The sequence below is a fragment of the Tursiops truncatus genome, chromosome 17, assembly GCF_011762595.2.
Source record: "Tursiops truncatus isolate mTurTru1 chromosome 17, mTurTru1.mat.Y, whole genome shotgun sequence".
NCBI lineage: Eukaryota > Metazoa > Chordata > Mammalia > Artiodactyla > Delphinidae > Tursiops > Tursiops truncatus.
In genome coordinates this window covers 74,688,369-74,714,310 of record NC_047050.1, presented here as the reverse complement: position 1 = coordinate 74,714,310, position 25,942 = coordinate 74,688,369, and the positions used below count along the sequence as shown (strand labels likewise).

Here is a 25,942-nt window from a genome sequence, read left to right as displayed (position 1 = left end):
ACAGGCACAAAATCCTTGCGTGTCCTTTATAAATATTTCATTGTCGTCCGGCAGCAAATTCCTGATGCCCAAATGCCTGGGTGGCCATCTCCTTGCCTGGGCCGGGCGGCCTCTGGGCTGGACGAGATGCCCATGACCACTGGCACCTGGCCTTGATAGCTGCTTCTGCGCAGTGAGCAGCAGAGTATCCCTGGGAGGCTGGGACCACTGTGAACTTGACTGAAGAGAGTGAGGAGGCCTGGGCACCCATGGTCCCTAAGGGGCGGAGTCAGGGCTCCAACCCAGGTTGTCCTGATGCCGGGGGCCAACCTTGTCCCGCCCGCTGAAGTGCCCTGGAGGGGAATTCAAAGCTGGATTCGTTGTTTCTGGCACAGGGATCAGGGCAGGCTTCAGGGAGGGGCACTCCACAGTGGGAGAAGCTTTGCAAACTGTGAAGTGCTGTGAGAGTCTGGAAAGGGCTTTTACGGCCAACTATTCATAGGCCTAGATTCCCAGGGAAAAGGAAGGAGCCATGGACAGTCCCAGAGTGTCAGGAGTGAGGCTGGTCTACGACCCACACTACCCAGTTGCCTGATTTACTTCTCACAGTGAGGACAGCCTGCTGGACACCCATGACATCTTAATGAAATGCTGCCCAGGGCAGGAGCTGGGCCTGGGAACTTCTCGGACCTGGCGGTTGTCAGCTTCTGGGAAATCTAGTAGGAGCCGGGGGAGCACAGGGTGTCTTGCAAGGGAGCGCTGCCTTGTAGCTGCAGCTGGCTCTTTGGGGAGCCCCCAACCCAATAGAAATGATGAGTTTTATTACCCTCCTTCCCTGCCTCATTCCCCTCCGGGAAGACAGAGCCTATTCATTTGTTTTATTTGTTAGCCAGCTGCAGTCCAGAGATGCAGGCCTCTCTTCTGCAAAGCCTCTCCCAAGACAGATCAAAGAGACCCACTAAGTATAATTAAAGGGGCCATGAAAATCGGGCTAGATGATGCAGTGTGTTGGGCAAAGCTGCCCTCAGCCGTGCTGGGCTTGGGGATGGGCTAGGACTTCAAGGCAGGCCTGGAAGACGGAGGTCGTATGCATGGTGAGGCTGCCCTCTGAATTCTGAGTGCCTGTTCCGGGCTGGGCTCTGGGGTCCACAGGGGTGAGCCAGGGGTGGGCTCTGCCCTCCTGGGAGCTCAGAGTCTGGCAAGAAGGCAGTGGAAGGGAGGGAAGGAGGGAGGGATGACCTCCAAATGTCATCTCACTGGGGGGGTAGGGCTTCAACGTATGAATTTGTGGGGGACAAACATTTAGTCCATAGCAGGGACTTGGTGACCTGAGGTCAGTTCCCATTGCATCTCTGTTTATGCTCCCTGTCCTTGGCCCCATTTCACAGATGAGGAAACCGAGGTGTCTTTCTAGGGTGCTCAGGAGTCCAGATCAGCTTTTCAAGGTGGGGCTTGTTACTTGAACAGTTCTACCCCCTTTTGGGATTTGTAGGTTAGGAAGGCCACGCTGGCCTGTGGTGTGGAGCTGGGCTCTGCAGCCCCTTCTGGGTGGGGAGGTTGGCCGGGCGAAGTGGAGGTCCTTTGCAAGGCTGACTTTGTGCATTCCTCTTAACAAACAGCCTTGCCGCTCTCAGAATGCTCCATCCCTACCCCTGGGCTTAGCGCGTGGGTGCACGTGCACGGGCTGGGATGTGGGGCTGGGCTTGCGGTCTTCCTTTCTGTTCTGCCAAACTCCTTCACTGCATGTGTCCCCCTGCCCTGCCCTTAGCGCTTCTGGTGGGGAAGCCAGGGTCCTGGGCTCAGGCGCTAAGCAGAAGCCCATGTGTCCCCCTGCCTCTGCCCTTAGCCTGGTCCTGGGCCCTGCCGCCTGCTGACAAAGGGAGCCCTGGCCTTAGCGCTTCTGGTGGGGAAGCCAGGGTCCTGGGCTCAGGCGCTAAGCAGAAGCCCATGTGTCCCCCTGCCTCTGCCCTTAGCCTGGTCCTGGGCCCTGCCGCCTGCTGACAAAGGGAACCCTGGCCCAGGGGGCACAGTGTTGGAGACGCAGCTGCCGCTTGTGCACACTGGGGGTGGCTCTTCAGGCTGTCACCGCAGCCGCCATCCATGTCAGTGGTCCCCATGGCTGGCCTCGCGCCCAGGGGCCTGGCCCCTTGTGGGCACCTGAGCAGCCCATCGGGGCCACGAGCAAGTCTGAGTCTCTGGCTCTGCACACGTGGAAAAGTCAGCAGAAAGGGGGCGGCAGGGCTGGGTGCAGAGGGACAGTGTGAGTCACTGTGTCCCCTGTGTGTGGGGAGCTTCGCATCTGGTGGCTGGTGGCCTTCATGTTCCCCAGTTTGGAGGTCTGGGTGATGGTCATGTTGGTCACTGCTGGGCTCCTGTGGGGCTGGGGAAGGATGACCCTGTCTCTTGCAGAGTGGCCGTGAGCTGGTCTGATCTCCCCTTTCCAGCCTCATTTCTCACATCTGTCCAGGGAACTGAATAACTCTGCTGAGGTCACAGAGCAGCAGCCCAGAGGTTTCAGCATATCTTCTGCACCCCCAAGCACACCTCCTGAGCCCTGTATAAATCAATTTTAGATGCGTCTTTGCCAAAAGGATGAATTGTTTATGATGATGGAAGGATGAGCGGTATGGTCCTAGGTGGGATTCCTGAGGTTTTGTCGGTGGAGGAGAAACTGGCTCCCAGTGCCTGGGAAGATGGGGGGTAGGGGGAGCCCAGGATCTTAAAGGGAAAAACCTGGACAGGGATGTGGCTCTGAGCTCAAGGGACTGGCCCTCACAGGTGGGGTGGGAGGCAACCCAGGAGAACAGGCACCAGCCTGGGAGTCCTCAGTGGCATTGCGACACCCATGCCCTCCACCTAAGGTCCCCTTGTCCAGGCACTGGGTGGGGCTCTGAGCACTGGCTGGCTGGTGCCCCTCTGGAGATCTCGGGGGAAGATGAAAAGCCCCCGTGGATCCCCTGTGCCAGAAACAGGTCATGGTGCATAGTCAAGGCTCTGGATGAGTCTCAGTGGATAACATATGAGCAGATACATAAATCCGGCTCCCAGCCCAGGAAGGCCAGGCTGCCTTCATTCACTCACAGATTAAAAAAAAAAAAACCACCCACAGTCTTCTAGGATCTGAGTTGTCACACAGGTTCTCTGAGAGCATTGAAGATTTGTAGCTTGTTCTCCTCTTTATAACAGGCTCGCTATGCTGTTCCATTGATCTATATTTCTGTTTTTGTGTCAGTACCATACTGTTTTGATTACTGTAGCTTTGTAGTATAGTCTGAAGTCAGGAAGCCTGATTCCTCCAGCTCCATTTTTCTTCAGTATTGCTTTGGCTACTCGGGGTCTTTTGTGTTTGTATACAAATTAAAATTTTTTTGTGTGCTAGTTCCCTAAAACATACCATTGGTAATTTAACAGAGATTGCACTGAATCTGTAGATTGCCTTGGGTAGTATAGTCATTTTAACAATATTGATTCTTCCATTCTAAGAACATGGTATATCTTTCCATCTGTTTGTGTCGTCTTCAGTTTCTTTCACCAGCATCTTATAGTTTTCAGAGTGTAGTAGGTCTTTTGCCTCCTTAGGTAGGTTTATCCCTAGGTATTTTATTCTCTTTGATGTGCTGGTCCATGGGGCTGTTTCCTTAATTTCTCTTTCTGATCTTTTGTTGTTACAGATTTCTGTATATTAATTCCATTCTCCTCTTGGGAAGGAGAAGCTGTCTTCTCTCGTGTGTCTGGCATATGTGTATTTTGTATGTTCTCCACTGCGTATATCTGTTATCTGGAGATATCATGGATGCTACTGAGATATGGGTACGTACAATCCCTGCAGCCCGTGCACACATGTGGTGCACACATCCTGTGTCTTGAGTGCACTTTCCGTGCACGTGCACATCCTGCACAAAGTGTGTGACTCTGGGTGTGCGGTGGGTAGACCGTAGATGCTTTGTGTGTTGGTCTAATACATATAGGGTATGTGGCTTTTGCCCACGTTTCACATCCACGTGCAGTTCCTCTACCCAACACATCCATCTTTCACCAAGTTCCAAGCGTATATAGACCATGTGTATCTGTATAAAGCATCCATGCTATGTCTGTGTGTTCCATTGATACTTTATGAATATTCTGTACATAGACCTGATATGTGTTGGCCCGTTTGCACGCAGTGCCCACCGCGTTGCATCATAAGGAGACCTGGGAAGCAGATGCAGTGGAGAATACACGTGGTGTATCAGCCAGGGTCTTGGCAGGAGGTGGTACTCTCAACTTGAACAGTTAATTAATGGCTGTTTCTAGTGTGGGAGGGTGGGTAGGTTGGAGGGAAAGCAACGAGGGAAGGTGTGGTAGCCCGGGATGAGCAACTGTGGAGAGCTGTCGGTCAACATGCCTGGGATGTAGCTGCTAGCACTTGTAGAGTTGCTCCGTGGCGTGAACCTGCTGGCAGATGTAGCTCATTACCAAGGTCCTCCTCTTCCTCCGTTCCTCTGACCTCCTGCTGGGACTGTGCCTTGGATGAACTCAGCTGGACACCAGAGGGCCAAGAACCCCTCGAGGTGGCTTATGCAGACTTAGCCTCCCCAGTGGAGAGCAGGGTGGAGATGGGTGCATCTAGATGGGGAAACTGAAGATACCCGGTCAGGCCTCCGTCTTCCTGAAAGGCTCTGCAAGTTGGGAAGCTTCTTTCTCGCTGCAGTGGTAATGGTCCTGTGCCCTGGATCACTGGAGCCCTAGGAGATTTATTCTAGGAGCTGAACTTTGGAAGGTCCTGAACTTTGGGGGTGTTACCGGCCCACACTCTCTTGTGCACGCGTCTTGCTAAGGGATGTCATTGCTGTAGCAGATCAGTGGGATATACTGTGGGATGTCAAAATGATGGAGTTCTTTCTGTAGTATGATGGGCCGCGGGAGAACTGACACAACCCCGGGACAGGATACACGGGCATCCTGCCATCCAGGCCCTGTGAAGGGACACCACTTCTGATCATTTTTACTTTACGGGGGGGGGGGGCCTGAGCACCTGGATTTGAGCCAGCAAATGCTGTGCTGGTTTCCTCCAGTAAATATATCCCATCCGGAACCGTTAGCTAATTTACCGCCTTATTAAGTTGCCAGCAATCGACTGTCTTCCAGCATCCATCTGGGTTTTATATCAGCCACACAGGTGAGCTATACGGCGATGTCGCGGGATTCCCACCCCTGCACTTTGTATAAATATAAACCCACTTGTTTACCAAGATGCACTTCATTCTTTCCTGAAGACCTAAGTCTCCATCTGGTGCCATTTCCCTCCAGGCAGAAGAACTTCCTTAGTAATCATGCTATGCAGAGCAGCAGGAAACAAGGTTTTAGTCTGAAAGTGGATTTTGCCTTCATTCTTTTTTTTTTTTCACATCTTTATTGGAGTATAATTGCTTTACAATGGTGTGTTAGTTTCTGCTTTATAACAAAGTGAATCAGTTATACATATACATATGTTCCCATATCTCTTCACTCTTGCGTCTCCCTCCCTCCCACCCTCCCTATCCCACCCCTCTAGGTGGTCACAGAGCACCGAGCTGATCTCCCTGTGCTATGTGGCTGCTTCCCACTAGCTATCCATTTTACGTTTGGTAGTGTATATATGTCCATGCCACTCTCTCACTTCGTCCCAGCTTACCCTTCCCCCTCCCCATATCCTCAAGTTCATTCTCTAGGAGGTCTGCGTCTTTATTCCTGTCTTACCCCTAGGTTCTTCATGACATTTGTTTTTCCTTAAATTCCATATATATGTGTTAGCATACGGTATTTGTCTTTCTCTTTCTGACTTACTTCACTCTGTATGACAGACTCTAGGTCCATCCACCTCATTACAAATAGCTCAATTTTGTTTCTTTTTATGGCTGAGTAATATTCCATTGTATATATGTGCCACATCTTCTTTATCCATTCATCTGATGATGGACACTGAGGTTGTTTCCATCTCCGGGCTATTGTAAATAGGGCTGCAATGAGCATTGTGGTACATGACTCTTTTTGAATTATGGTTTTCTCAGGGTATATGCCCAGTAGTGGGATTGCTGGGTCATATGGTAGTTCTATTTGTAGTTTTTTAAGGAACCTCCATACTGTTCTCCACAGTGGCTGTATCAATTTACCTTCCCACCAACAGTGCAAGAGGGTTCCCTTTTCTCCACACCCTCTCCAGCATTTATTGTTTCTAGATTTTTTGATGATGGCCATTCTGACTGGTGTGAGACGATATCTCATTGTAGTTTTGATTTGCATTTCTCTAATGATTAGTGACGTTGAGCATTCTTTCATGTGTTTGTTGACAGTCTGTATATCTTCTTTGGAGAAATGTCTATTTAGGTCTTCTGCCCATTTTTGGATTGGGTTGTTTTTTTGTTATTAAGCTGCATGAGCTGCTTATAAATTTTGGAGATTAATCCTTTGTCAGTTGCTTCATTTGCAAATATTTTCTCCCATTCTGAGGGTTGTCTTTTCGTTTTGTATATGGTTTCCTTTGCTGTGCAAAAGCTTTGAAGTTTCATTAGGTCCCATTTGTTTGTTTTTATTTCCATTTCTCTAGGAGGTGGGTCAAAAAGGATCTTGCTGTGATTTACATCATAGAGTGTTCTGCCTATGTTTTCCTCTAAGAGTTTGATAGTTTCTGGCCTTACATTTAGGTCTTTAATCCATTTTGAGCTTATTTTTGTGTATGGTGTTAGGGAGTGATCTAATCTCATACTTTTACATGTAGCTGTCCAGTTTTCCCAGCACCACTTATTGAAGAGGCTGTCCTTTCTCCACTGTACATTCCTGCCTCCTTTGTCAAAGACAAGGTGACCATATGTGCGTGGGTTTATCTCTGGGCTTTCTATCCTGTTCCGTTGATCTATCTTTGTTTTTGTGCCAGTACCATACTGTCTTGATTACTCTGGCTTTGTAGTATAGTCTGAAGTCAGGGAGCCTGATTCCTGCAGCTCTGTTTTTCGTTCTCAAGATTGCTTTGGCTATTCGCGGTCTTTTGTGTTTCCATACAAATTGTGAAATTTTTTGTTTTAGTTCTGTGAAAAATGCCAGTGGTAGTTTGATAGGGATTGCATTGAATCTGTAGATTGCTTTGGGTAGTAGAGTCATTTTCACAATGTTGATTCTTCCGATCCAAGAACATGGTATATCTCTCCATCTATTTGTATCATCTTTAATTTCTTTCATCAGTGTCTTATAATTTTCTGCGTACAAGTCTTTTGTCTCCTTAGGTAGGTTTATTCCTAGATATTTTATTCTTTTTTGTTGCAATGGTAAATGGGAGTGTTTTCTTGATTTCACTTTCAGATTTTTCATCATTAGTGTGTAGGAATGCCAGAGATTTCTGTGCATTAATTTTGTATCCTGCTACTTTACCAAATTCATTCATTAGCTCTAGTAGTTTTCTGGTAGCATCTTTAGGATTCTCTATGTATAGGATCATGTCATCTGCAAACAGTGACAGCTTTACTTCTTCTCTTCCGATTTGGATTCCTTTTATTTCCTTTTGTTCTCTGATTGCTGTGGCTAAAACTTCCAAAACCATGTTGAATAAGAGTGGCGAGAGTGGGCAACCTTGTCTTGTTCCTGATCTTAGTGGAAATGCTTTCAGTTTTTCACCATTGAAGACAATGTTGGCTGTGGGTTTGTCATATACGGCCTTTATTATGTTGAGGAAAGTTCCCTCTATGCCTACTTTCTGCAGGGTTTTTATCATAAATGGGTGTTGAATTTTGTCGAAAGTTGAGATGATCATATGGTTTTTCTCCTTCAATTTGTTAATATTGTGTATCACGTTGATTGATTTGCGTATATTGAAGAATCCTTGCATTCCTGGAATAAACCCTACTTGATCATGGTGTATGATCCGTTTAATGTGCTGTTGGATTCTGTTTGCTACTATTTTGTTGAGGATTTTTGCATCTATGTTCATCAGTGATATTGGCCTGTAGTTTTCTTTCTTCGTGACATCCTTGTCTAGTTTTGGTATCAGGGTGATGGTGGCCTCATAGAATGAGTTTGGGAGTGTTCCTCCCTCTGCTATATTTTGGAAGAGTTTGAGAAGGATAGGTGTTAGCTCTTCTCTAAATGTTTGATAGAATTCGCCTGTGAAGGCTTCTGGTCCTGGGCTTTTGTTTGTTGGAAGATTTTTAATCACAGTTTCAATTTCAGTGCTTGTGATTGGTCTGTTCATATTTTCTATTTCTTCCTGATTCAGTCTTGGCAGGTTATGCATTTCTAAGAATTTGTCCATTTCTTCCAGGTTGTCCATTTTATTGGCATAGAGTTGCTTGTAGTAATCTCTCATGATCTTTTGTATTTCTGCAGTGTCAGTTGTTACTTCTCCTTTTTCATTTCTAATTCTATTGATTTGAGTCTTCTCCCTTTTTTTCTTGATGAGTCTGGCTAATGATTTATCAATTTTGTTTATCTTCTCAAAGAACCAGCTTTTAGTTTTATTGATCTTTGCTATCGTTTCCTTCATTTCTTTTTCATTTATTTCTGATCTGATTTTTATGATTTCTTTCCTTCAGCTAACTTTGGGGTTGTTTTGTCCTTCTTTCTCTAATTGCTTTAGGTGCAAGGTTAGGTTGTTTATTCGAGATGTTTCCTGTTTCTTAAGGTAGGATTGTATTGCCATAAACTTCCCTCTTAGAACTGCTTTTGCTGCATCCCATAGATTTTGGGTTATTGTGTCTCCATTGTCATTTGTTTCTAGGTATTTTTTATTTTCTCTTTGATTTCTTCAGTGATCACTTTGTTATTTAGTAGTGTATTGTTTAGCCTCCATGTGTTTGTATTTTTTACAGATCTTTTCCTGTAATTGATATCTAGTCTCAGCGTTGTGGTCGGAAAAGATACTTGATACCATTTCAATTTTCTTAAGTTTACCAAGGCTTGATTTGTGACCCAAGATATGATCTATCCTGGAGAATGCTCCATGAGCACTAGAGAAAAATGTGTATTCTGTTGTTTTTGGATGGAATGTCCTATAAATATCAATTAAGTCCATCTTGTTTAATGTATCATTTAAAGCTTGTGTCTCCTTATTTATTTTTATTTTGGATGACCTGTCCATTGGTGAAAGTGGGGTGTTAAAGTCCCCTACTATGAATGTGTTACTGTTGATTTCCCCTTTTATGGCTGCTAGTATTTGCCTTATGTATTGAGGTGCTCCTATGTTGGGTGCATAAATATTTACAATTGTTATGTCTTCTTCTTGGATCGATCCCTTGATCATTATGTAGTGTCCTTCTTTGTCTCTTTTAATAGTCTTTATTTTAAAGTCTATTTTGTCTGATATGAGAATTCCTACTCCAGCTTTCTTTTGGTTTCCATTTGCATGAAGTATCTTTTTCCATCCCCTCACTTTCAGTCTGTATGTGTCTCTAGGTCTGAAGTGGGTCTCTTGTAGACAGCAAATATATGCGTCTTGTTTTTGTATCCATTCAGCCAATCTGTGTCTTTTGGTGGGAGCATTTAGTCCATTTACATTTAAGGTAATTAGCAATACGTATGTTCCTATTCCCATTTTCTTAATTGTTTTGGGTTTGTTATTGTAGGTCTTTTCCTTCTCTTGTGTTTCTTGCCTAGAGAAGTTCGTTTAGTAGTTGTTGTAAAGGTGGTTTGGTGGTGAACTCTCTCAGCTTTTGCTTGTCTGTAAAGGTTTTAATTTCTCCATCAAATCTGAATGAGATCCTTGCTGGGTAGAGTAATCTTGGTTGCAGGTTTTTCTCCTTCATCACTTTAAGTCCCTTCTGGCTTTCAGAGTTTCTGCTGAAAGATCAGCTGTTAACCTTATGGGGATTCCCTTGTGTGTTTGTTAGTTGTTGTTTTTCCCTTGCTGCTTTTAATATGTTTTCTTTGTATTTAATTTTTGACAGTTTGATTAATATGTGTCTTGGCGTATTTCTCCTTGGATTTATCCTGTATGGGACTCTTTGTGCTTCTTGGACTTGATTATTTCCTTTCCCATATTAGGGAAGTTTTCAACCATAATCTCTTCCAATATTTTCTCAGTCCCTTTCTTTTTGTCTTCTTCTGGAACCCCTATAATTCGAATGTTGGTGTGTTTAATGTTGGCCCAGAGGTCTCTGAGCCTGTCCTCAGTTCTTTTCATTCTTTATTCTGCTTTGTAGTAGTTATTTCCACTCTTTTATCTTCCAGGTCACTTATCCGTTCTTCTGCCTCAGTTATTCTGCTATTGATCCCTTCTAGAGTATTTTTAATTTCATTTATTGTGTTGTTCATCGTTGCTTGTTTCATCTTTAGTTCTTCTAGGTCCTTGTTAAATGTTTCTTGCATTTTGTCTATTCTATTTCCAAGATTTTGGATCATCTTTCCTATCATTATTCTGAATTCTTTTTCAGGTAGACTGCCTATTTCCTCTTCATTTGTTAGGTCTGGTGGGTTTTTATCTTGCTCCTTCATCTGCTGTGTGTTTTTCTGTCTTCTCATTTTGCTTATCTTACTGTGTTTGGGGTCTCCTTTTCGCAGGCTGCAGGTTCGTAGTTCCCGCTGTTTTTGGTGTCTGCCCCCAGTGGGTAAGGTTGGTTCAGTGGGTTGTGTAGGCTTCCTGGTGGAGGGAACTGGTGCCTGTGTTGTGGTGGATGAGGCTGGATCTTGTCTTTCTGGTGGGCAGGTCCACGTCTGGTGGTGTGTTTTGGGGTGTCTGTGGACTTATTATGATTTTAGGCAGCCTCTCTGCTGATGGGTGGGGTTGTGTTCCTGCCTTGCTAGTTGTTTGGCATAGGGTGTCCAGCACTGTAGCTTGCTGGCCGTTGAGTGAAGCTGGGTGCTGGTGTTGAGATGGAGATCTCTGGGAGATTTTCGCCGTTTGATATTATGTGGAGCTGGGAGGTCTCTTGTTGACCAGTGTCCTGAAGTTGGCTCTCCCACCTCAGAGGCACAGCACTGACTCCTGGCTGCAGCACCAAGAGCCTTTCATCCACACGGTCTCAAAGTCCACCTCCTTAATTTGGGATGATTCGTTGTCTATTCAGGTATTCCACAGATGCAGGTACATCAAGTTGATTGTGGAGATTTAATCCGCTGCTTCTGAGGCGGCTGGGAGAGATTTTCCCTTTGTCTTCTTTGTTCTCACAGCTCCCAGGGGCTCAGCTTTGGATTTGGCCCCGCCTCTGTGTGTAGGTTGCCGGAGGGCGTCTGTTCTTCACTCAGAGAGGAGGGGCTTAAAGGAGCCGCTGATTCGGGGGCTCTGGCGCACTCAGGCTGGGGAGAGGGAGGGGCACGGAGTGCGGGGTGAGCCTGTGGCGGCAGAGGCCGGCATGACATTGCACCAGTGTGCGGTGCGCCGTGCGTTCTCCCGGGGAAGTTGTCCCTGGATCCCGGGACCCTGGCAGTGGCGGGCTGCACAGGCTTCTGGAAGGGGGGTGTGGATAGTGACCTGTGGTGACACACAGGCTTCTGGTGGCGGCAGCAGCAGCCTTAGCGTCTCTGGGGTCCGCGCTGTTAGCCGCGGCTCGCGCTTGTCTCTGGAGCTCCTTTAAGCAGTGCTCGTAATCCCCTCTCCTCGCGCACCAGGAAACAGAGAGGAAAGAAAAAGTCTCGAGGGCCTCTTCGGCAGCTCCAGACTTTTCCCCGGACTCCCTCCTGGCTAACCGTGGCACACTAACCCCCTGCAGGCTGTGTTCACGCCGCCAACCCCAGTCCTCTCCCTGCGCTCCGACTGAAGCCCGATCCTCAGCTCCCAGCCCCGCCCGCCCCGGCGGGGGAGCAGACAAGCCTCTCGGGCTGGTGAGTGCCGGTCGGCACTGATCCTCTGTGCAGGAGTCTCCCCGCTTTGCCCTCCGCACCCTGTGGCTGTGCTCTCCTCTGCGGCCCCAAAGCTCCCCCCTCCACCACTCGTAGTCTCCGTCCGCGAGGAGGCTTCCTAGTGTGTGGAAACCTTTCCTCCTTCACGGCTCCCTCCCACTGGTGCAGGTCCCGTCCCTATCCTTTTGTCTCTGTTTATTCTTTTTTCTTTTGCCTTATGCAGGTACCTGGGGAGTTTCTTGCCTTTTGGGAGGTCTGAGGTCTTCTGCCAGCGTTCAGTAGGTGTTCTGTAGGAGTTGTTCCACGTGTAGATGTATTTCTGGTGTATCTGTGGGGAGGAAGGTGATCTCCGCATCTTACTCTTCCGCCATCTTCCCGGAAGTCTCCTATTTGTAGTTTTTTAAGGAACCTCCATACTGTTCTCCATAGTGGCTGTACCAATTCACATTCTCACCAGCAGTGCCAGAGGGTTCCCTTTTCCCCACACCCACTCCAGCATTTATTGTTTCTAGATTTCTTGATGATGGCCATTCTGGCTGGTGTGAGATGATATCTCATTGTAGTTTTGATTTTTGCCTTCATTCTTAAAGAATACTTTCCCTGGATAGACAGTTCTGGGTTACGGTCTTTTTAAAAAGCTCTTTAAAGATGTTATCCACTGTTTCCTGGCCCCTGTTGTTTACGATCAGAAGTAAGTGCTGTTCAAATAGTTGTTTTCCTGTATGTGATACACGGTTTCTCTCTGGTGCTTTCAAGATCTTCCCTCTCTGGTGTTCAGCAGCTTGATTCCGACGTGTGGTTTTTGTTGTATTTATCTTGCTTGAGGCTTACCGAGTTTCTTGAATCTGTAAATTTGTCTTCCACCAAATTTTGGTTATTATTTCTTCAATTTTTTTGTCTCATTCTCTTTCTTCTAGGACACCTGGTGACACTGTCCTACGTGTCTCTGAGGCTTTTAAAATTTATTAATTTCTGATCTTTATTCGTCTCTTCAGGTTGGATCATTTCCATTGATATGCCTGTTGTTCTCTCCTTCTTGCTGTTTCACTGTTCTGTCCTTTCTGGCCCAACTCCAACGTTGACCTGCCATTTCTTCTCTTTCGTAAGGACTGTGGGGTTGCTGAGGGGTCAGAGCTCTGCACTGGCTCAGTGGGACTGAGGGCCAGAGAGGATACAAACGTGTGATGTCATCTCTGCTGTGAAAGTGTGGCCCCTGGGGCAGGCAGGACGTGGCACCAGTTCATGCCAGGGGAAAGGCGGACAGGCTGAACGGCAGTGATGAGTCTCTCTCTGGGAGAGAGGCCCGGGCTAGGGCAGTCAGTTGTCTCCCTGGGGGACACAGTGGGCGGGGTGCAGGTCTCTCCTGAGTCCTAGGCCCTGGGCTAGCTGCTCTCTGACCTCAGCGGACCTGCACAACATCCCCACCTCAAAATTATCATCCTCCCACGTAACAGACTGGGAGAGGTTGTCTGGGGCCTAAGGTGGCGCAGCTGGTTAAATGACCATGAGCCTGTGGCTCGGGGAGCACCAGGGAAGCCTTTTGTGACGGGGCAGGATTTGAGACGTTGGAAGGCCACGCGCCTCCTCCAAGTGCTCAGTCCAAATACCGCCCATGATCCTGGTATTTTTCTGGGCAGCATTAGTCCCGGAACTTGAACTAGTCTTAGGTTTCTTCTGCCATGTTGTGCAGACCCTGTCCTGGCTCTGACACGATCACTGACCAGCCAGGTGACACCGGCAGGTAACTCACCTTTCCAGCACCACTGTCCTCATTTGAATGTGAGGAAATACAGGCTCGGTCTTGCATAGTTGATGCAGGGGATCAACGAAGTGATGGTCTGTGCGGCTGCGTGAAGAGTTTCAAAAGCGCTTACACACACGAGGTCGCTAAGGATTATTCGTTCCGTCGATTCTGACAAGGCCACATTCACACAGTGGCATAAATTTATTCTGTCCTTTGTTAAAGCGGTATTTTATGTGCTCGGTGTTTCTCTAGGTGTGAGGATACAGCAGGGGACAAAACAGGTAAAAATCTTTCTTTGCCCTCGTGGTGTTTATGCTCCACCCTGCAATGACCTCTCTCAATTCAAGACGTCTGCTTTTAAAAAAAGTCTCATTTTGGGGATTGGAACCCAGAGTTTTCATCCACCAACTCTGAAGAAACCAAGCTCCCCTGCTCTTAAGTAACTGACTCGGTTTCCTTGCCAGTGGTGTCAGATGCATCACGCCTGTTTTATAGGGTCGTCACGAGGGTAGAAGGAGGTGATGTATGACAAGGAGTCCACACGGACTGGCCGTGGGCTGGTGGGTCCCCGATGCCTGAGCTGGGGACACGGGGAGCCTGGGGCAGAAGGCAAGTTGATTTGCTCCATGCCGAGCTTCCTGGCACCACCGTTGAGAACGTGGAAACCGGGGTTCTTTCTCCCCTTCCCCAGCGCACACAGAAAGGACTCTAGGGAATCCATCATCCCCTCCCCCCTGTGCACCCCTCTTACCTTCCGTGGTGTCCCCACCTCCCGGGGCAGCCCCACAGCTCCCAGCGGGGGAGGTGCCAGGATCCACACCTCCTTGGCTGTCCGCCCGCCTGTCTGCTCTACCTGGCCCTGGACCGCACATGTATCTAAGAATAGAATCATGGCGGTCAAAAACAAGAACCACCACTAAAAAACCCAGTTAGCATTCTCTGACTCTTCACTCTTAATGTTGCCCCATGTTGGGATATTGAATTTTCTCCCCTGGGCTGGCTACTTTTGGAGTTTTCTGCAAAATGTTATGAGTGAATATGCTGCTTTTCTTTGAGAAAACTGTGTTACTGGAAGAACAGTGCAATGACCCCCCAAGCTCCTCTTGTGACCAAATGCCCCAGACCTCCCCCCCACAACAAACTTCAAAGGCTATTTCTTCACTGATTCTTCCCTGTTCTTCGCCCCACCCCTCAGGCGCTGGCCCCGCCCCCAGCTCCATCCCCACGGCCGCGCCCACATCCACACCCACCCCGAACCGCAGGAGACCCCAGCTGACTCCGTCTCCCTGTCCTCTCACCTCCTCCCGCAGGTTACGGGCACGCTGCCCCGGGCACGGACGCGGGCAAGGCCTTCTGCATGTTCTACGCGGTGCTGGGCATCCCGCTGACGCTGGTCATGTTCCAGAGCCTGGGCGAGCGGATGAACACGTTCGTGCGCTACCTGCTGAAGCGCATCAAGAGGTGCTGTGGCATGCGCAACACGGAGGTGTCCATGGAGAACATGGTGACCGTGGGCTTCTTCTCCTGCATGGGGACGCTGTGCATCGGGGCGGCCGCCTTCTCCCAGTGCGAGGAGTGGAGCTTCTTCCACGCCTACTACTACTGCTTCATCACGTTGACTACCATTGGCTTTGGGGACTACGTGGCCCTGCAGACCAAGGGCGCCCTGCAGAGGAAGCCGCTGTACGTGGCCTTTAGCTTTATGTATATCCTGGTGGGGCTGACGGTCATAGGGGCCTTCCTCAACCTGGTGGTCCTCAGGTTCCTGACCATGAACAGCGAGGACGAGCGGCGGGACGCCGAGGAGCGGGCGTCCCTCGCCGGCAACCGCAACAGCATGGCCATCCACATCCCCGAGGAGGCGCGGCAGGGCCGGCCCCGGTACAAGGCGGACGCGGCGGACCTACAGTCCGTGTGCTCCTGCACCTGCTACCGCCCGCAGGAATACGGTGGCCGCTCGGCGGCGCAGCAGAACTCCTTCAGCACCAAGCTCGCCCCCCAGTACTTCCACCCCATCTCTTACAAGATCGAGGAGATCTCACCAAGCACATTAAAAAACAGCCTCTTCCCGTCCCCTATTAGCTCCGTTTCTCCCGGGTTACACAGCTTTACCGACAACCACAGGCTGATGAGACGGCGGAAGTCCATCTAGGGTCTGGGGAGGGAAACACAAACAAGTCATTTGTCATAGCTGACGTTAAGTCTCATTGGCCCACCTTGTCTTATTTATTGATTATGGTTATATCCTTTATTGTTATGATTATTGTCATCATTTTTTCTTTCTCTCCTTCCCTCTTTCTTGGTTTCATTTCTTCCCCACCTTCCCAGCGAGACAGAGCAGGCCAAAGGGAAAAAAGGAAAGGCCCGTCTTCCTGTGAAACTCGCATCTGAGCATGAAGCATGGATTTCTTCCTTCTTCCCAGCAAAGTATGCCTTACATTTTCTCCCCAGCCCGCCCCACCTCTGGGGTGGCTTTCCCAGGACAGGTGTGAGACCCAGACAAGGAGACAGAGCCCAGAGGATACCTGACCCAAAGTTGCACACGCGGCTGAGAGCCTCGAGTGCCCACCCACAGTGGTGTCTCTGACCCAACTCCTTTCTCTTTTCCTCCCCAAGCAGTGGGTGGCCGAATGTGTGTGGTCTGAGTGTGTGTGAATGAGTGCACACACCAGTGTGCTTCTGATGTGACAGAATGGAAAGTATCAGGTATTCATCCTTCTTCTCCGTCACACAATTTTGTTAATAGCCTGCTTTCGGCCGCTTCCAAACAAAACGGGAAAACAAACAAAACCCACGAGGTTTCTGATTTATCATCTTGCCAAATCATGCATGTTCCACAAGCAATCTTTATCCCAGATACGTCATGACCACATTTTTAAAAACGCTAGATTCTAAATTATATTAACTTCTTTTTAGGGGGTGGGTGGGCAAGCCGACACGGATCATTTTAGCTTGCCAGTTCAAAAATTTTTTAAACAAGCATGCACTTTGTTAAACTGGTATGCGTTATCAACACAAGAAAACAAAACTAGCAATGGAATAATCAAAAGCCAATAATATTAATTTATCAGAGACATTTTTAATTTCACCACCTCTAGTTCCAACGATTTTCCGTGTAACTGGACGTGTTGGGGAAACTGGAAAACTGTTGCAACCACAGAGTATCTTATTCTCTCTTATTTGTGTGATGATGATGACTTGTGTAGCATCTACCTACGTGAGTAAGAACTACAGTTCGGGATGCTTGGGTGAGAATGGGTATTGGTAAGTGGACGTGGTTTCTTTTCCTAATGAAAAACGACAGGGCATTCCTCATTTTAAAGAATATATATAATGTATTTTAAGAAAGATTGTCTCTAACTGCATTTGATTTGTAAATAAGGGAATGTTGATGTTGGTCTCAGGAAGAGTTTGGAGGCAAGGAGCTGCGTCTTGGCCTGCTGGGAACTTGTCAGTCTCGGGGTGATTTTTTTTCTGAATAATGGAGAAATTCCTCCCCACTCTCAATAGGGGATGACCCCAAAGGGAAGGCCTGCTAACATCCTTGGGGGGCGGGGCTATAGAACATAGCACATTGGAGGCCCTTTCCAAGACAGGAATAAAGCAAAGTCTCACCTGCAGATTCACGGGGGGACCTTCATTTCCCTCATCACTGTCTCGGCCATTTCTAAAAATCAGCCATCCTCACTTCCCTTTTTCAAATTCTTCCAGCTCTTGGACAGCAATGGGCTTTGGCTGGGCTGCCCAGGCGCGGATAATCTTTGATCTATAAAAGAGAGAGAGGCACTGAGAGGGTGAGTGATTTGCTCAACGTCAGAGAGCTGGTCTTTGCTAGAACTGAGACATTAGTCTCGGTCCGGACCCCAAAAGGGTCCAAGGAGCTGTGACCCCACCACACTATGGCACCCTCATTCAGCCCTCAGATGAGGGAACCTGCATCTTTCTCCACAGCTAAGTGTACCAGGCTTTTAGAGTCAGTTAGAGGTACACGGGTTCAACCCTTCACTCAGAACTGTTCCCCTCACCATGTACAGTGGTCATAAAGTGACCTACTTCTGCTTGAATGCTTCCAGTGACAGGGAGCTCTTCCCTTCGCAGGGAAGTTTAGAAAACATCCCATAATCTCTCTTCCCACAGAGCTGACTCTTCTTTGTAGGATTAAGGATGGTAAGATGAAGTCTTTCCTGTTTGCAGGATGACCACCAACTTAAGTGTCTGAAGCAACTTGGAATTTCTCTTGGTTCCATATCCTAGCCCCCCCCCCCCAACCCCCTGCCCTTTGCTACCAGCTCAGCCCCTGAAGGACACGTACCGAGTCTTCTGTTCCAAAGGTAAACATCCTTGTTTATGCTCAGAGCGTTCGGGGGTGGAGGGGAACCTCGGTTTGCTCCCCTTGTGATGTCCTTCTTTTTCTCAGATGCTCGAGCTCTTCCCTACCATGCTGTCTGGCCAAGGAGTCCTCTAGGTGCCTCCAGTGAGGTGCTCTGATGGGGGCACTGAGCCAGGAGTTCTCCAGGGTTCTCGTCTCTTGATAAAGCAGGCCTGGGGCATCTCCAGCTAGAGCTTGGCCCACCCCATCAGCATTGGAATCCTCAAAAGCCAGGGGGAAGCTTAGTCTGAGTCACCTTGCTGAGGTCCCTCATCTTCAGGAAAGGAAATCGAGGTCCAGAAAGGCTGGACATGACTCTGAGGCCCCACAGCCAGAACTTAGGTCTTCCCACTTGTTTATCCTGCTGCTTCGTCACTGCTGTCACACCCTCCAAACAGTCCTCGTTGCTGGACTTCTCAGCATCTCGGACCCAGGTCTCTCTTCCCCCTTCACAGCTGATGATTTCTTTCTTTCAGCCCAGGTTTCCCACACCTTTCTTCCAGTTGACCATACCCACTCAGGGAGGGGGAAGAAATCTCACCAGGTTGTTTGAATTTGGGCCCCAACTTACGTTAGAATGAGCTGAAGAAGAGCCACGTTCCACCAGCATCACAGGAGGTTGGCCTGCCACGTGGTCCCTGGTGGGGGTCTAGAAATCAACATGCCACATAGATACTCAAAGGGATTTTGGACTCTCACTTGAATGCTTTCCAACTAGGAGATCTCAACCCATCCCCTCCATCAAAGACAAAAGGAAGGTAGGCAGTGGTACCGGTTAGTCCAGCAGCTCTGAGTGCCATGCTTTCTAGAGACCATCCCAGTTTGATCTTTATGACATCCATCCTGGGTGGAAGGTGCTGTCATGCCATTGGTCTACTAGATTCTTTACATAGGAGTGAACCAACCTGTTTGGCTTTTGAGATACCCAGTTAGCCCCAGAGCTGGGATCGGAGCACTTCTTTCCATCCACACCACTCTGTCCTGAAACTCGGGCAGCAGCCTCTTAAACACAGCAGGCTGCCTGGTGCTGTAAATTTAAATACTCTCTCTGAAGCATCTGTTGTGCTCCACTGTGCATCACCAATTGGGAGGAGGGTACCTGCACTTTGGAATGATCACAGCAGATCACTTGCAGCCCAGGAATCCCCACTGGGTCCCTCATCCTTCCAGCAGAGGAAGCAGATGGACGCAGACCGCCACCCAGGAGGCCTGGCTGTGCAGGTGCTCGTCAAAACCCATCTGTAGGAAAGGGTGAGTTGACTGGTTAATCTCGGTGCACCGTCGTTTGGTCTCTGCACACGGGGCCTCGGCTGGGAGAATATCTGGATGGTGACTTGGAAACCTGCAGATAAGCCCAGGCAGGTCATTTTTCTTTGCCTCCAGATCTGAAAGCCTTGATTCCTAGTGATTCCTGGTCACTAGCGGTTTGAAGCTGGAGGGAAGAATGGTTTGGAGGCATTCGTTGTGCACACTGAGTTTGGAGGGGAAGGCGAGAGAGGTAAAAATGATTAAAGAAGGAAAACCACCCATCGCTGAGGTTTTCGGCCCTATTTCTTTAGGTAAACTTCTTCTTAAATAATAGGCCCTAATTAGGGTACCCGTTAAGGGCATCCACAGAGGCGTGGGGTCTGAGGCCTGTGCCGGACTATGTCCGTTCTCTTGGTGGGACGGGCGGTGTCATCTGTCCAACACTCCGATGAATTGTATCTTCACCCTGAAAGGGGTGGGATGTGGGGTCTGTCACATGCAGGCCTGCTGCCTGGGAGTGGCTGACGTGTGTTTCTTACAGAGTCATGGTTTGTGTGGGAGCCCGGAAGGATCCCGGCAAGGAAAGTTTGGCAGGACGGGGACCCGGTTCTCACCTCCAGCTTCACTGGGCTCCCCTGTAGCTTCCTCATCCACACAATGGGCCAATGTGGGCTGAATTTGTGAGCATGTAGCGCAAAGTCAACTTGACCGATGGAGACATCTGGCCTGATGTTCTGGCCACTGGGCACACTTGAGGGTTGAGCCGCAACATTGAAAACCCAAAATCATTTCGCTTGGCAGCATCCTGGGAGCTGGGAAGATGGCGAGTGAGTAGGCAGAGGCGTCAAGAAGGGTGGTCATCGTGCAAACCAAGGCCCCGTGCGTGCTGGGTTCCCCAAGGCCCTGGGCATACATCCATTTTATGTGGTTATTTCTTGAGCACACCTTAGTAGAGGTTGCTGTTTTGCGGGGAGCGGGGAGGGAAACCTATTGCCATGATTCCTCCCTATCGCCCCAACTTTCTGTTGTGAAAATTCCAGATTTACAGAAAACTTCCATATCCCTTTCACCCAGACTCACCAGCCTTCAGAACTTTGCCACATTTGCTTAAACCATCCCCCCCCCCCCCACATTCATACCCAGGGGCATTTGGAGAATGAAGTGACGTCTGCAACTTTTAGGTGGTTTGGCCAAAGGGAAAAATTGTTTCTCTCCCAGGAACAAAAGCCTTCTCTTTGGTAACAATGCTGTTATCACCCTTAAGTTTAGCAGTCATACAATGATATTGTCTGAGACGCCACCCATATTCACATTCCTCACGTCCCAAAAATGTCCTCCAGGGCCTTTTTGTGAATCTGAGAGACAACCCAAGATTGCATCCCACCTTGCTTGTCTGCTCACCCCAGACTCCCCCAGTCTAGGATGTTTTCTCCGTTTTTGTTTGTCCTGACGTTGCCACTTTGTTGTCTGAGCCGGTTCTGTTGTGGGCGGGCCCACGACCTGCCTCTGTTTCCTCAGGTTAAGGAATTAAAGGTGATGTTGTTACGATTAATGCGTTTGAGAAATCTGACTCTCTGGAGACCTCTGTGAGAACCTCTTTCGTCCTAGATAAATAAGGCATATTAAGTGCTGTTCTCCTTTGCTGGAGACACGAACTGAAGCTGTAGGAAAGGCGTCCAGGAGCCCCTGGATGCTGGGTCTCGTCACCAAAGCCGAGCAAGGCTCTGCTGTTTCTAACTTCTCACATGGATCTCTCTTCTCTGCTGAGAGTCAGCAATCTTTCCCCTAAACACCTGTGGGGATGACGCAGCTGTAAATAGACATAAAGCACCAAGACATTCTTTCATGGGTTGTGAAGGGTAGCAAGTGTAGCCCAGTAGAGTAGCTGGAAGGATGCCCATAGGCCAGTGGGGTACTCGGCACCCAGTTGCTTCTCATCTCTGTTTGAGATGTGTGTTTGCACTGGCAAGTTCTATAGCATGGCCTTCTCAGTTCTGGTAACACAGAGCAACCCACTGGCTGAGGCACGGTCCCTTTAATTTTGATCAAGAAAATATGTCCATACAGATTCCCGCCTCTGAGCCTTTGCCCATTCTGTTCCCGCTACCTGGAAGGTATCCCTGCTGCTCTCCAGCACGGAGGTGGAGATGGGAGCATACTTTAAAAGCTCCTTCTGACTATTTGTTCCATGAGGGACTCAATGATGTCCTCCTCTGGGGTCCCCAGTCCTTCTTTCTATCATGGACAAATACACTGGGAAGCAAACCTCCAGTGACCCGGCCATAGGAGCTATACGTTCCGGGCAGCGCCCACAGCAGGGCATAAAGACAATCAGACTTCCAGCATCTTGCCTAGATGGCCACTCGTCACTGTCATCAAGGCACATCTTAACGTCACTGCCAGACTTTGTTCCATCCCTGGAAACCGATGCACATCCACGGGATGAAAACCATCACCCCACCGTTGGCGATGCAGAGGCAGTTGCCTGGCAGAGTCGGGTGGGCCACATGCAATAGGGCCACAAGCTGTCCACAGCTGGGCATTTCCCATAGAGCAGGAGATCGGTACATCTTCAGATGCCAGCGGCACGCTTGTGACATTTTGCCCTGGAGTGAGTGAGCCCTTGATGCGAGTGTCAACAGGAACCAGGGCGGCACCGTTTTCTCAGGGGAGTACTTCCGGTAGAGGCTGAGTGGGGTGGGGCACACACGGCGAGGGACAGGATCCCCGGCCTCGGCTCTGCACCTGCCCAGCGCTCGCTCTGGGGCCCTGAGACAGGACAGGGCAGGCTCTTCTTTCTCTGCAGAGCAGCGTGAGGGAATAAAGCTGCATGCACACCTGGGACCGGCTTCTGCCGTTCACAGGCAGGTGGTGGATTTGCCTCTCTGAGCCTCCGTGTTCCAGCCTTTAAAGTTGGAGATTTCAGATCAACCCCACTGCACAGGGTGCCTACAAGAACAGCATGTGGCAACATCGGGCGCCTGTTCTGAGCAGAGTGCCGAGCTAGAGTTCTTAACACCGCTTGCATTTCTCCTAAAGGCCGGTCCAAGGCTCCTGCAAGCTTACTCCCGGGCACTTGACTAAGTCCAGCTATGGAAAGAGGTGATCAGTCTGGTGGAGGAACGCAGGCAGGGCTTCAGGGAGGAATTGGCTTTTGGTAATCTTTGAGGAGAGGCTTGAAGGAGCAAGTGGGCACTGTTGCATGGGCAGAGGCCCAGGCGTGGGAAGGGGCAGGGAGCAGCGATTTCACCCAGTGCTCCGTGGCTTCCCTAACACAGAGCCACACCTGAAAGATGAGTCAGTGAGCTGTCAAGGCCCTTCACAAGCTGGTCACACCTTAAGTCATCCAGGCTACTCTCCTGCTCAAGAACCTTCCATGGCTCCCCAGTGCCCACACATTTTATTTCAAGGTCCTTCGCTCTAACACCCAGAGCCTGAGCCTTGGGCTCTGATGGAGGAGCAACCCATCCTGATATCCCTACTGGGTTCTCCTCTGATTACAAAAGTCTGAAACTAGATCCTGGAGTCTCATCCAATTTGAATCCCGTGGCGTCCTATTCTTCAGGTGGAGGTTTTCTTCCTTCTTCTGGACGTTAGGTCTAATTTGCATATGGGAATATTTCTGGATAAGATCTACTTGGTCTTTCATTTAAGCATCCTGGGGGCTTGTTCTGGTGCAGACCTCCAACAGCTTGAGCAAAGATTAGCATGAAACCACTAAAAGGAAAATGTATAATTCTTGGGCTTCCTTGGCGTGAAGAATTCGCTGTTTCCTGAGACTCTGGGAGCAACAGATTTTGTGACTGCCTGTGACCAGGAATCAGGGATGGAGAGAGGAGAAGAGGACGCACTTGAGGGCAAGGTAACTTTTTACTTGGAGAGTTTTTATTCTCCACATCATCCCATCACTCTTGGATCCTAACTTCAGCCTCTTGGAGGCTCCAGTCGAGTTGCCTGGGGACCCCTACCATCCAGAGAGCAGCTCTTGATCTTGAAGAGGGAGGTCTTGTGAAGTTTAGCTATAAGCCTTGACCACTACAAACACAAAACCTCAGCTTTGCCCCTTCCAGCTCCTGAGCATTGTGGGGTGGAGGCCTCAGGGCCTTTGTAAGCACCCACCTGGGCAACAGCTTTCTTTCCTTCCTCTTTGTAATCAGGCCAAGTGGCCTTGGGCAAGTCACTTCCTCTCCGACAAAGGATGGAATGGCCAGGGGAGAGGCAGATGCTGGTGAAGATGACAGGAGGTCAGTGTCATTATGTTCCATGCTCTTGGTTGACATTTCCTTGGGGGGGGGGGGCTTTGGAGGCGGGATGGCCAAGTCCTCCCAAGCATAGGGTTCCTGAGCGGGGCCAGCTCCTTCCCCCTGGGGAACGTCACATTTTCCAGGTAGAGTTGTTCTATAACCCTCCTCGCACCAAAGAATCATGTCTTTACCCAGCTCCTCTGACCCTTCTGTTGACGGGTTCTCCTTTGTGGCCCTGCTCAGTCCCACGTGGACCAAATGCTTGGCGATGGGGGGTGGGGCGGGCATTGCCCAGTGAACCAAAGTCCCCCCTTTGCCTGACAAACCTTGGGGAAGTCCTACCTTTCCTTAACCTGAGAGATCAAAGCAGCTACTGATGTGAGCTGCAACAGTGGCTCTGCAGGGCCCCCTCTGAGCAGTACTCCCTGCAGATTGATTCACTTATCCAGCCATTATTTGTAGAGCTTTTGGGCATCTGCCGTCAACCTCAGTGAGAGGCCATTGTGGTGAACTGGACGGTCAAGTTCTGTGGCCTCATAAGGCTAGAATTCCACTGGATCACATGCTCCCAAGAGGCACAAGTTCTAGAAACAGAGTCAGATGAGCACTTCTTGGAATCAGAACCTGGCTCAGCTATTGCTGCACTTTCTTGAGCTGAATTTTAGAAGTTGGGTAGAAAAATAAAAATCGAATGAAAGGCAAAACACGATTAGTGGGAATCCAATGAAGCAGAACCCACAATTAACCAGATTTCTCTATAATTTGATGGCTCCTCAGAGAAGAACATGGTCCTGAAAAAGGCTAATTACATATTTGTTTATTCAGCCCACAAATAGCATTTTGACAGCCGTCTGGGGCTGGAAGCGACCTCCAGAGGCCACCTCAGTCCACCCTGTGCTTTATCAGAAATCTCCACGGAACAGAAAATGCATTGGATTAGGTGATGCTGTTGGCCTTACTGAGTGAAATTTAAATAGGAAAACAGACTAACCCCACCTGGAAGGTCTGAGGCTCTCTCGCTTGTCCATAATGTTGATCAGAAGGCTTGTAATTAAACAAACAGAGGAGACACAGGAAAGATGTCAAAGAGGATGAGATTTTAAGTCACTGAACCGCTTAACAAGAAGGAAGAATTTCTAGTCTATTCCCAGCAGGCCAAGAAATTGCTGATACTCCCTCTACCATGTACACTTTTTAACTTAGCCAACTGTGTATCCTTGTACCTCAAACATTAAACATTTAAAAAGTGTCATTTGTGACCCTAGGCATAGAAGAAGTTAAGCTTGAATTAGGTTCAAACTCACACCCGTTAAAATGATTGGCCTATATGCACAGGGAGTTCATTCTGGGAGTTGGGGGCACAAAGGTGTGATACTCACTTATTCATCTGGGGCGCGCGCGTGTATGCACTGACCGGGTATCTTTGGGTCTCTGGAGTTTTTTCTTTCTTCTTGGCATTGCTGGACACTTTCATGACTGCATGCTAAAAGGACCTGGGTTTGTTCTGATGGCGATGCTGCTGCTGGAAGGCCTCCAGAACATTCCCGAGGAGTGATGGAGATCAGGAAGTTTCTAGCAGAAGCTGGGTCAGCCTGGCCACAGGCCAGGAGGATGGAACGGTTTGTCCCGAACCCCTAGCAGGGCTCTCCCTTCCCACGTTGGTGGGCGTTTGGGATCGGATGGCAGGCCCAACTGTGGTCAAGGCATCAGACCTTGGGTGGGAAGCCGCACCAGTGATCCCAACTGGACCACAGTGAACCAGTTTCAAAGAAGCCTACTGTTCCTGTTCGTTTTCCTTTTGTTTATCTTCTCTGGCCTTCTCCACCCGTGGAGAGGGCGCCTTCACAAATGGCCTTAGAATGCCGTTCTGAAGTTTAACAGAATGAGACAACCATCAAATGAATATCAGAGGTATTTACTATCGCAGCTTATCTGAAAAATGAAAAACAAAAACAAAACAAAACTGTATCACCAATGTTTACAAGTCCAAGTAGACATCCAGCCCATGTAAAATATGTAATTTATGCAAGGGATTGCATCTTTCTTTTGTAACGAATGCACTAAGCAACCCTGTATATATTTTACAATGTCTTTACAGAAAAAAGAAAATCATTTACTGTAGTGTTGTAAAATAATGCACTTTTCTAATTTTTTCATTAAAATCTCTATGGCACGTTTGCAAATGTGTTTTGGTCTTCCTTCACTAAGAAAAAGGGAAACTAAGAGGTGTTTTTGTCCAGGCTCTCCCGCCTTAAGCCACATTCGGAAAACTTTCTCAAGCAAGGTGGACAGAGTCAGAATTGTCGTTGGTCTTCCTCACTGCAGGCAGGCCCGCTAAGAAGCCTTGCCCCTAAAAACCTCAGCAAGGACTTCAAATCCACCGAGACCCCCCGATTGGCCAATTTTTGTTTTTCTGTCTGAGGAATTTGAGTGCAAAACATGAGACAACCCCTTTTGCCCTTTTCTACCTGTCTCTGCGTGTGTGTGGAAAAAAGCAGAAACAGGCAGATAAAAGATGCTCTGTCATCTCTGCGTCAAACGTAAACTCTGCTTCCGGCAACCCACAGTAGCTGCTGA

At 48.8% G+C, this 25,942-nt stretch overlaps 1 protein-coding gene across 3 annotated transcripts in view; it reads left to right on the top strand.

Moving 5' to 3' along the window:
- Positions 1-25,536, top strand: part of KCNK9 (potassium two pore domain channel subfamily K member 9) — a 101,960-nt gene extending 76,424 nt beyond the window's left edge. The window contains exons 2-4 of one of the 3 annotated variants that reach the window (XM_073794792.1): positions 14,815-19,124; positions 19,257-23,365; positions 24,191-25,536. In XM_073794792.1, the coding sequence (XP_073650893.1) occupies positions 14,815-15,656 (842 nt within the window). In that variant the 3' untranslated portion in view covers positions 15,657-19,124; positions 19,257-23,365; positions 24,191-25,536. Of the gene's footprint in view, positions 1-14,814; positions 23,366-24,190 lie in introns of all 3 variants that reach the window. The other 2 variants (XM_019931964.3, XM_073794791.1) reach the window with 2 other exon arrangements.
- The last annotated feature ends 406 nt before the right edge of the window (positions 25,537-25,942 follow it).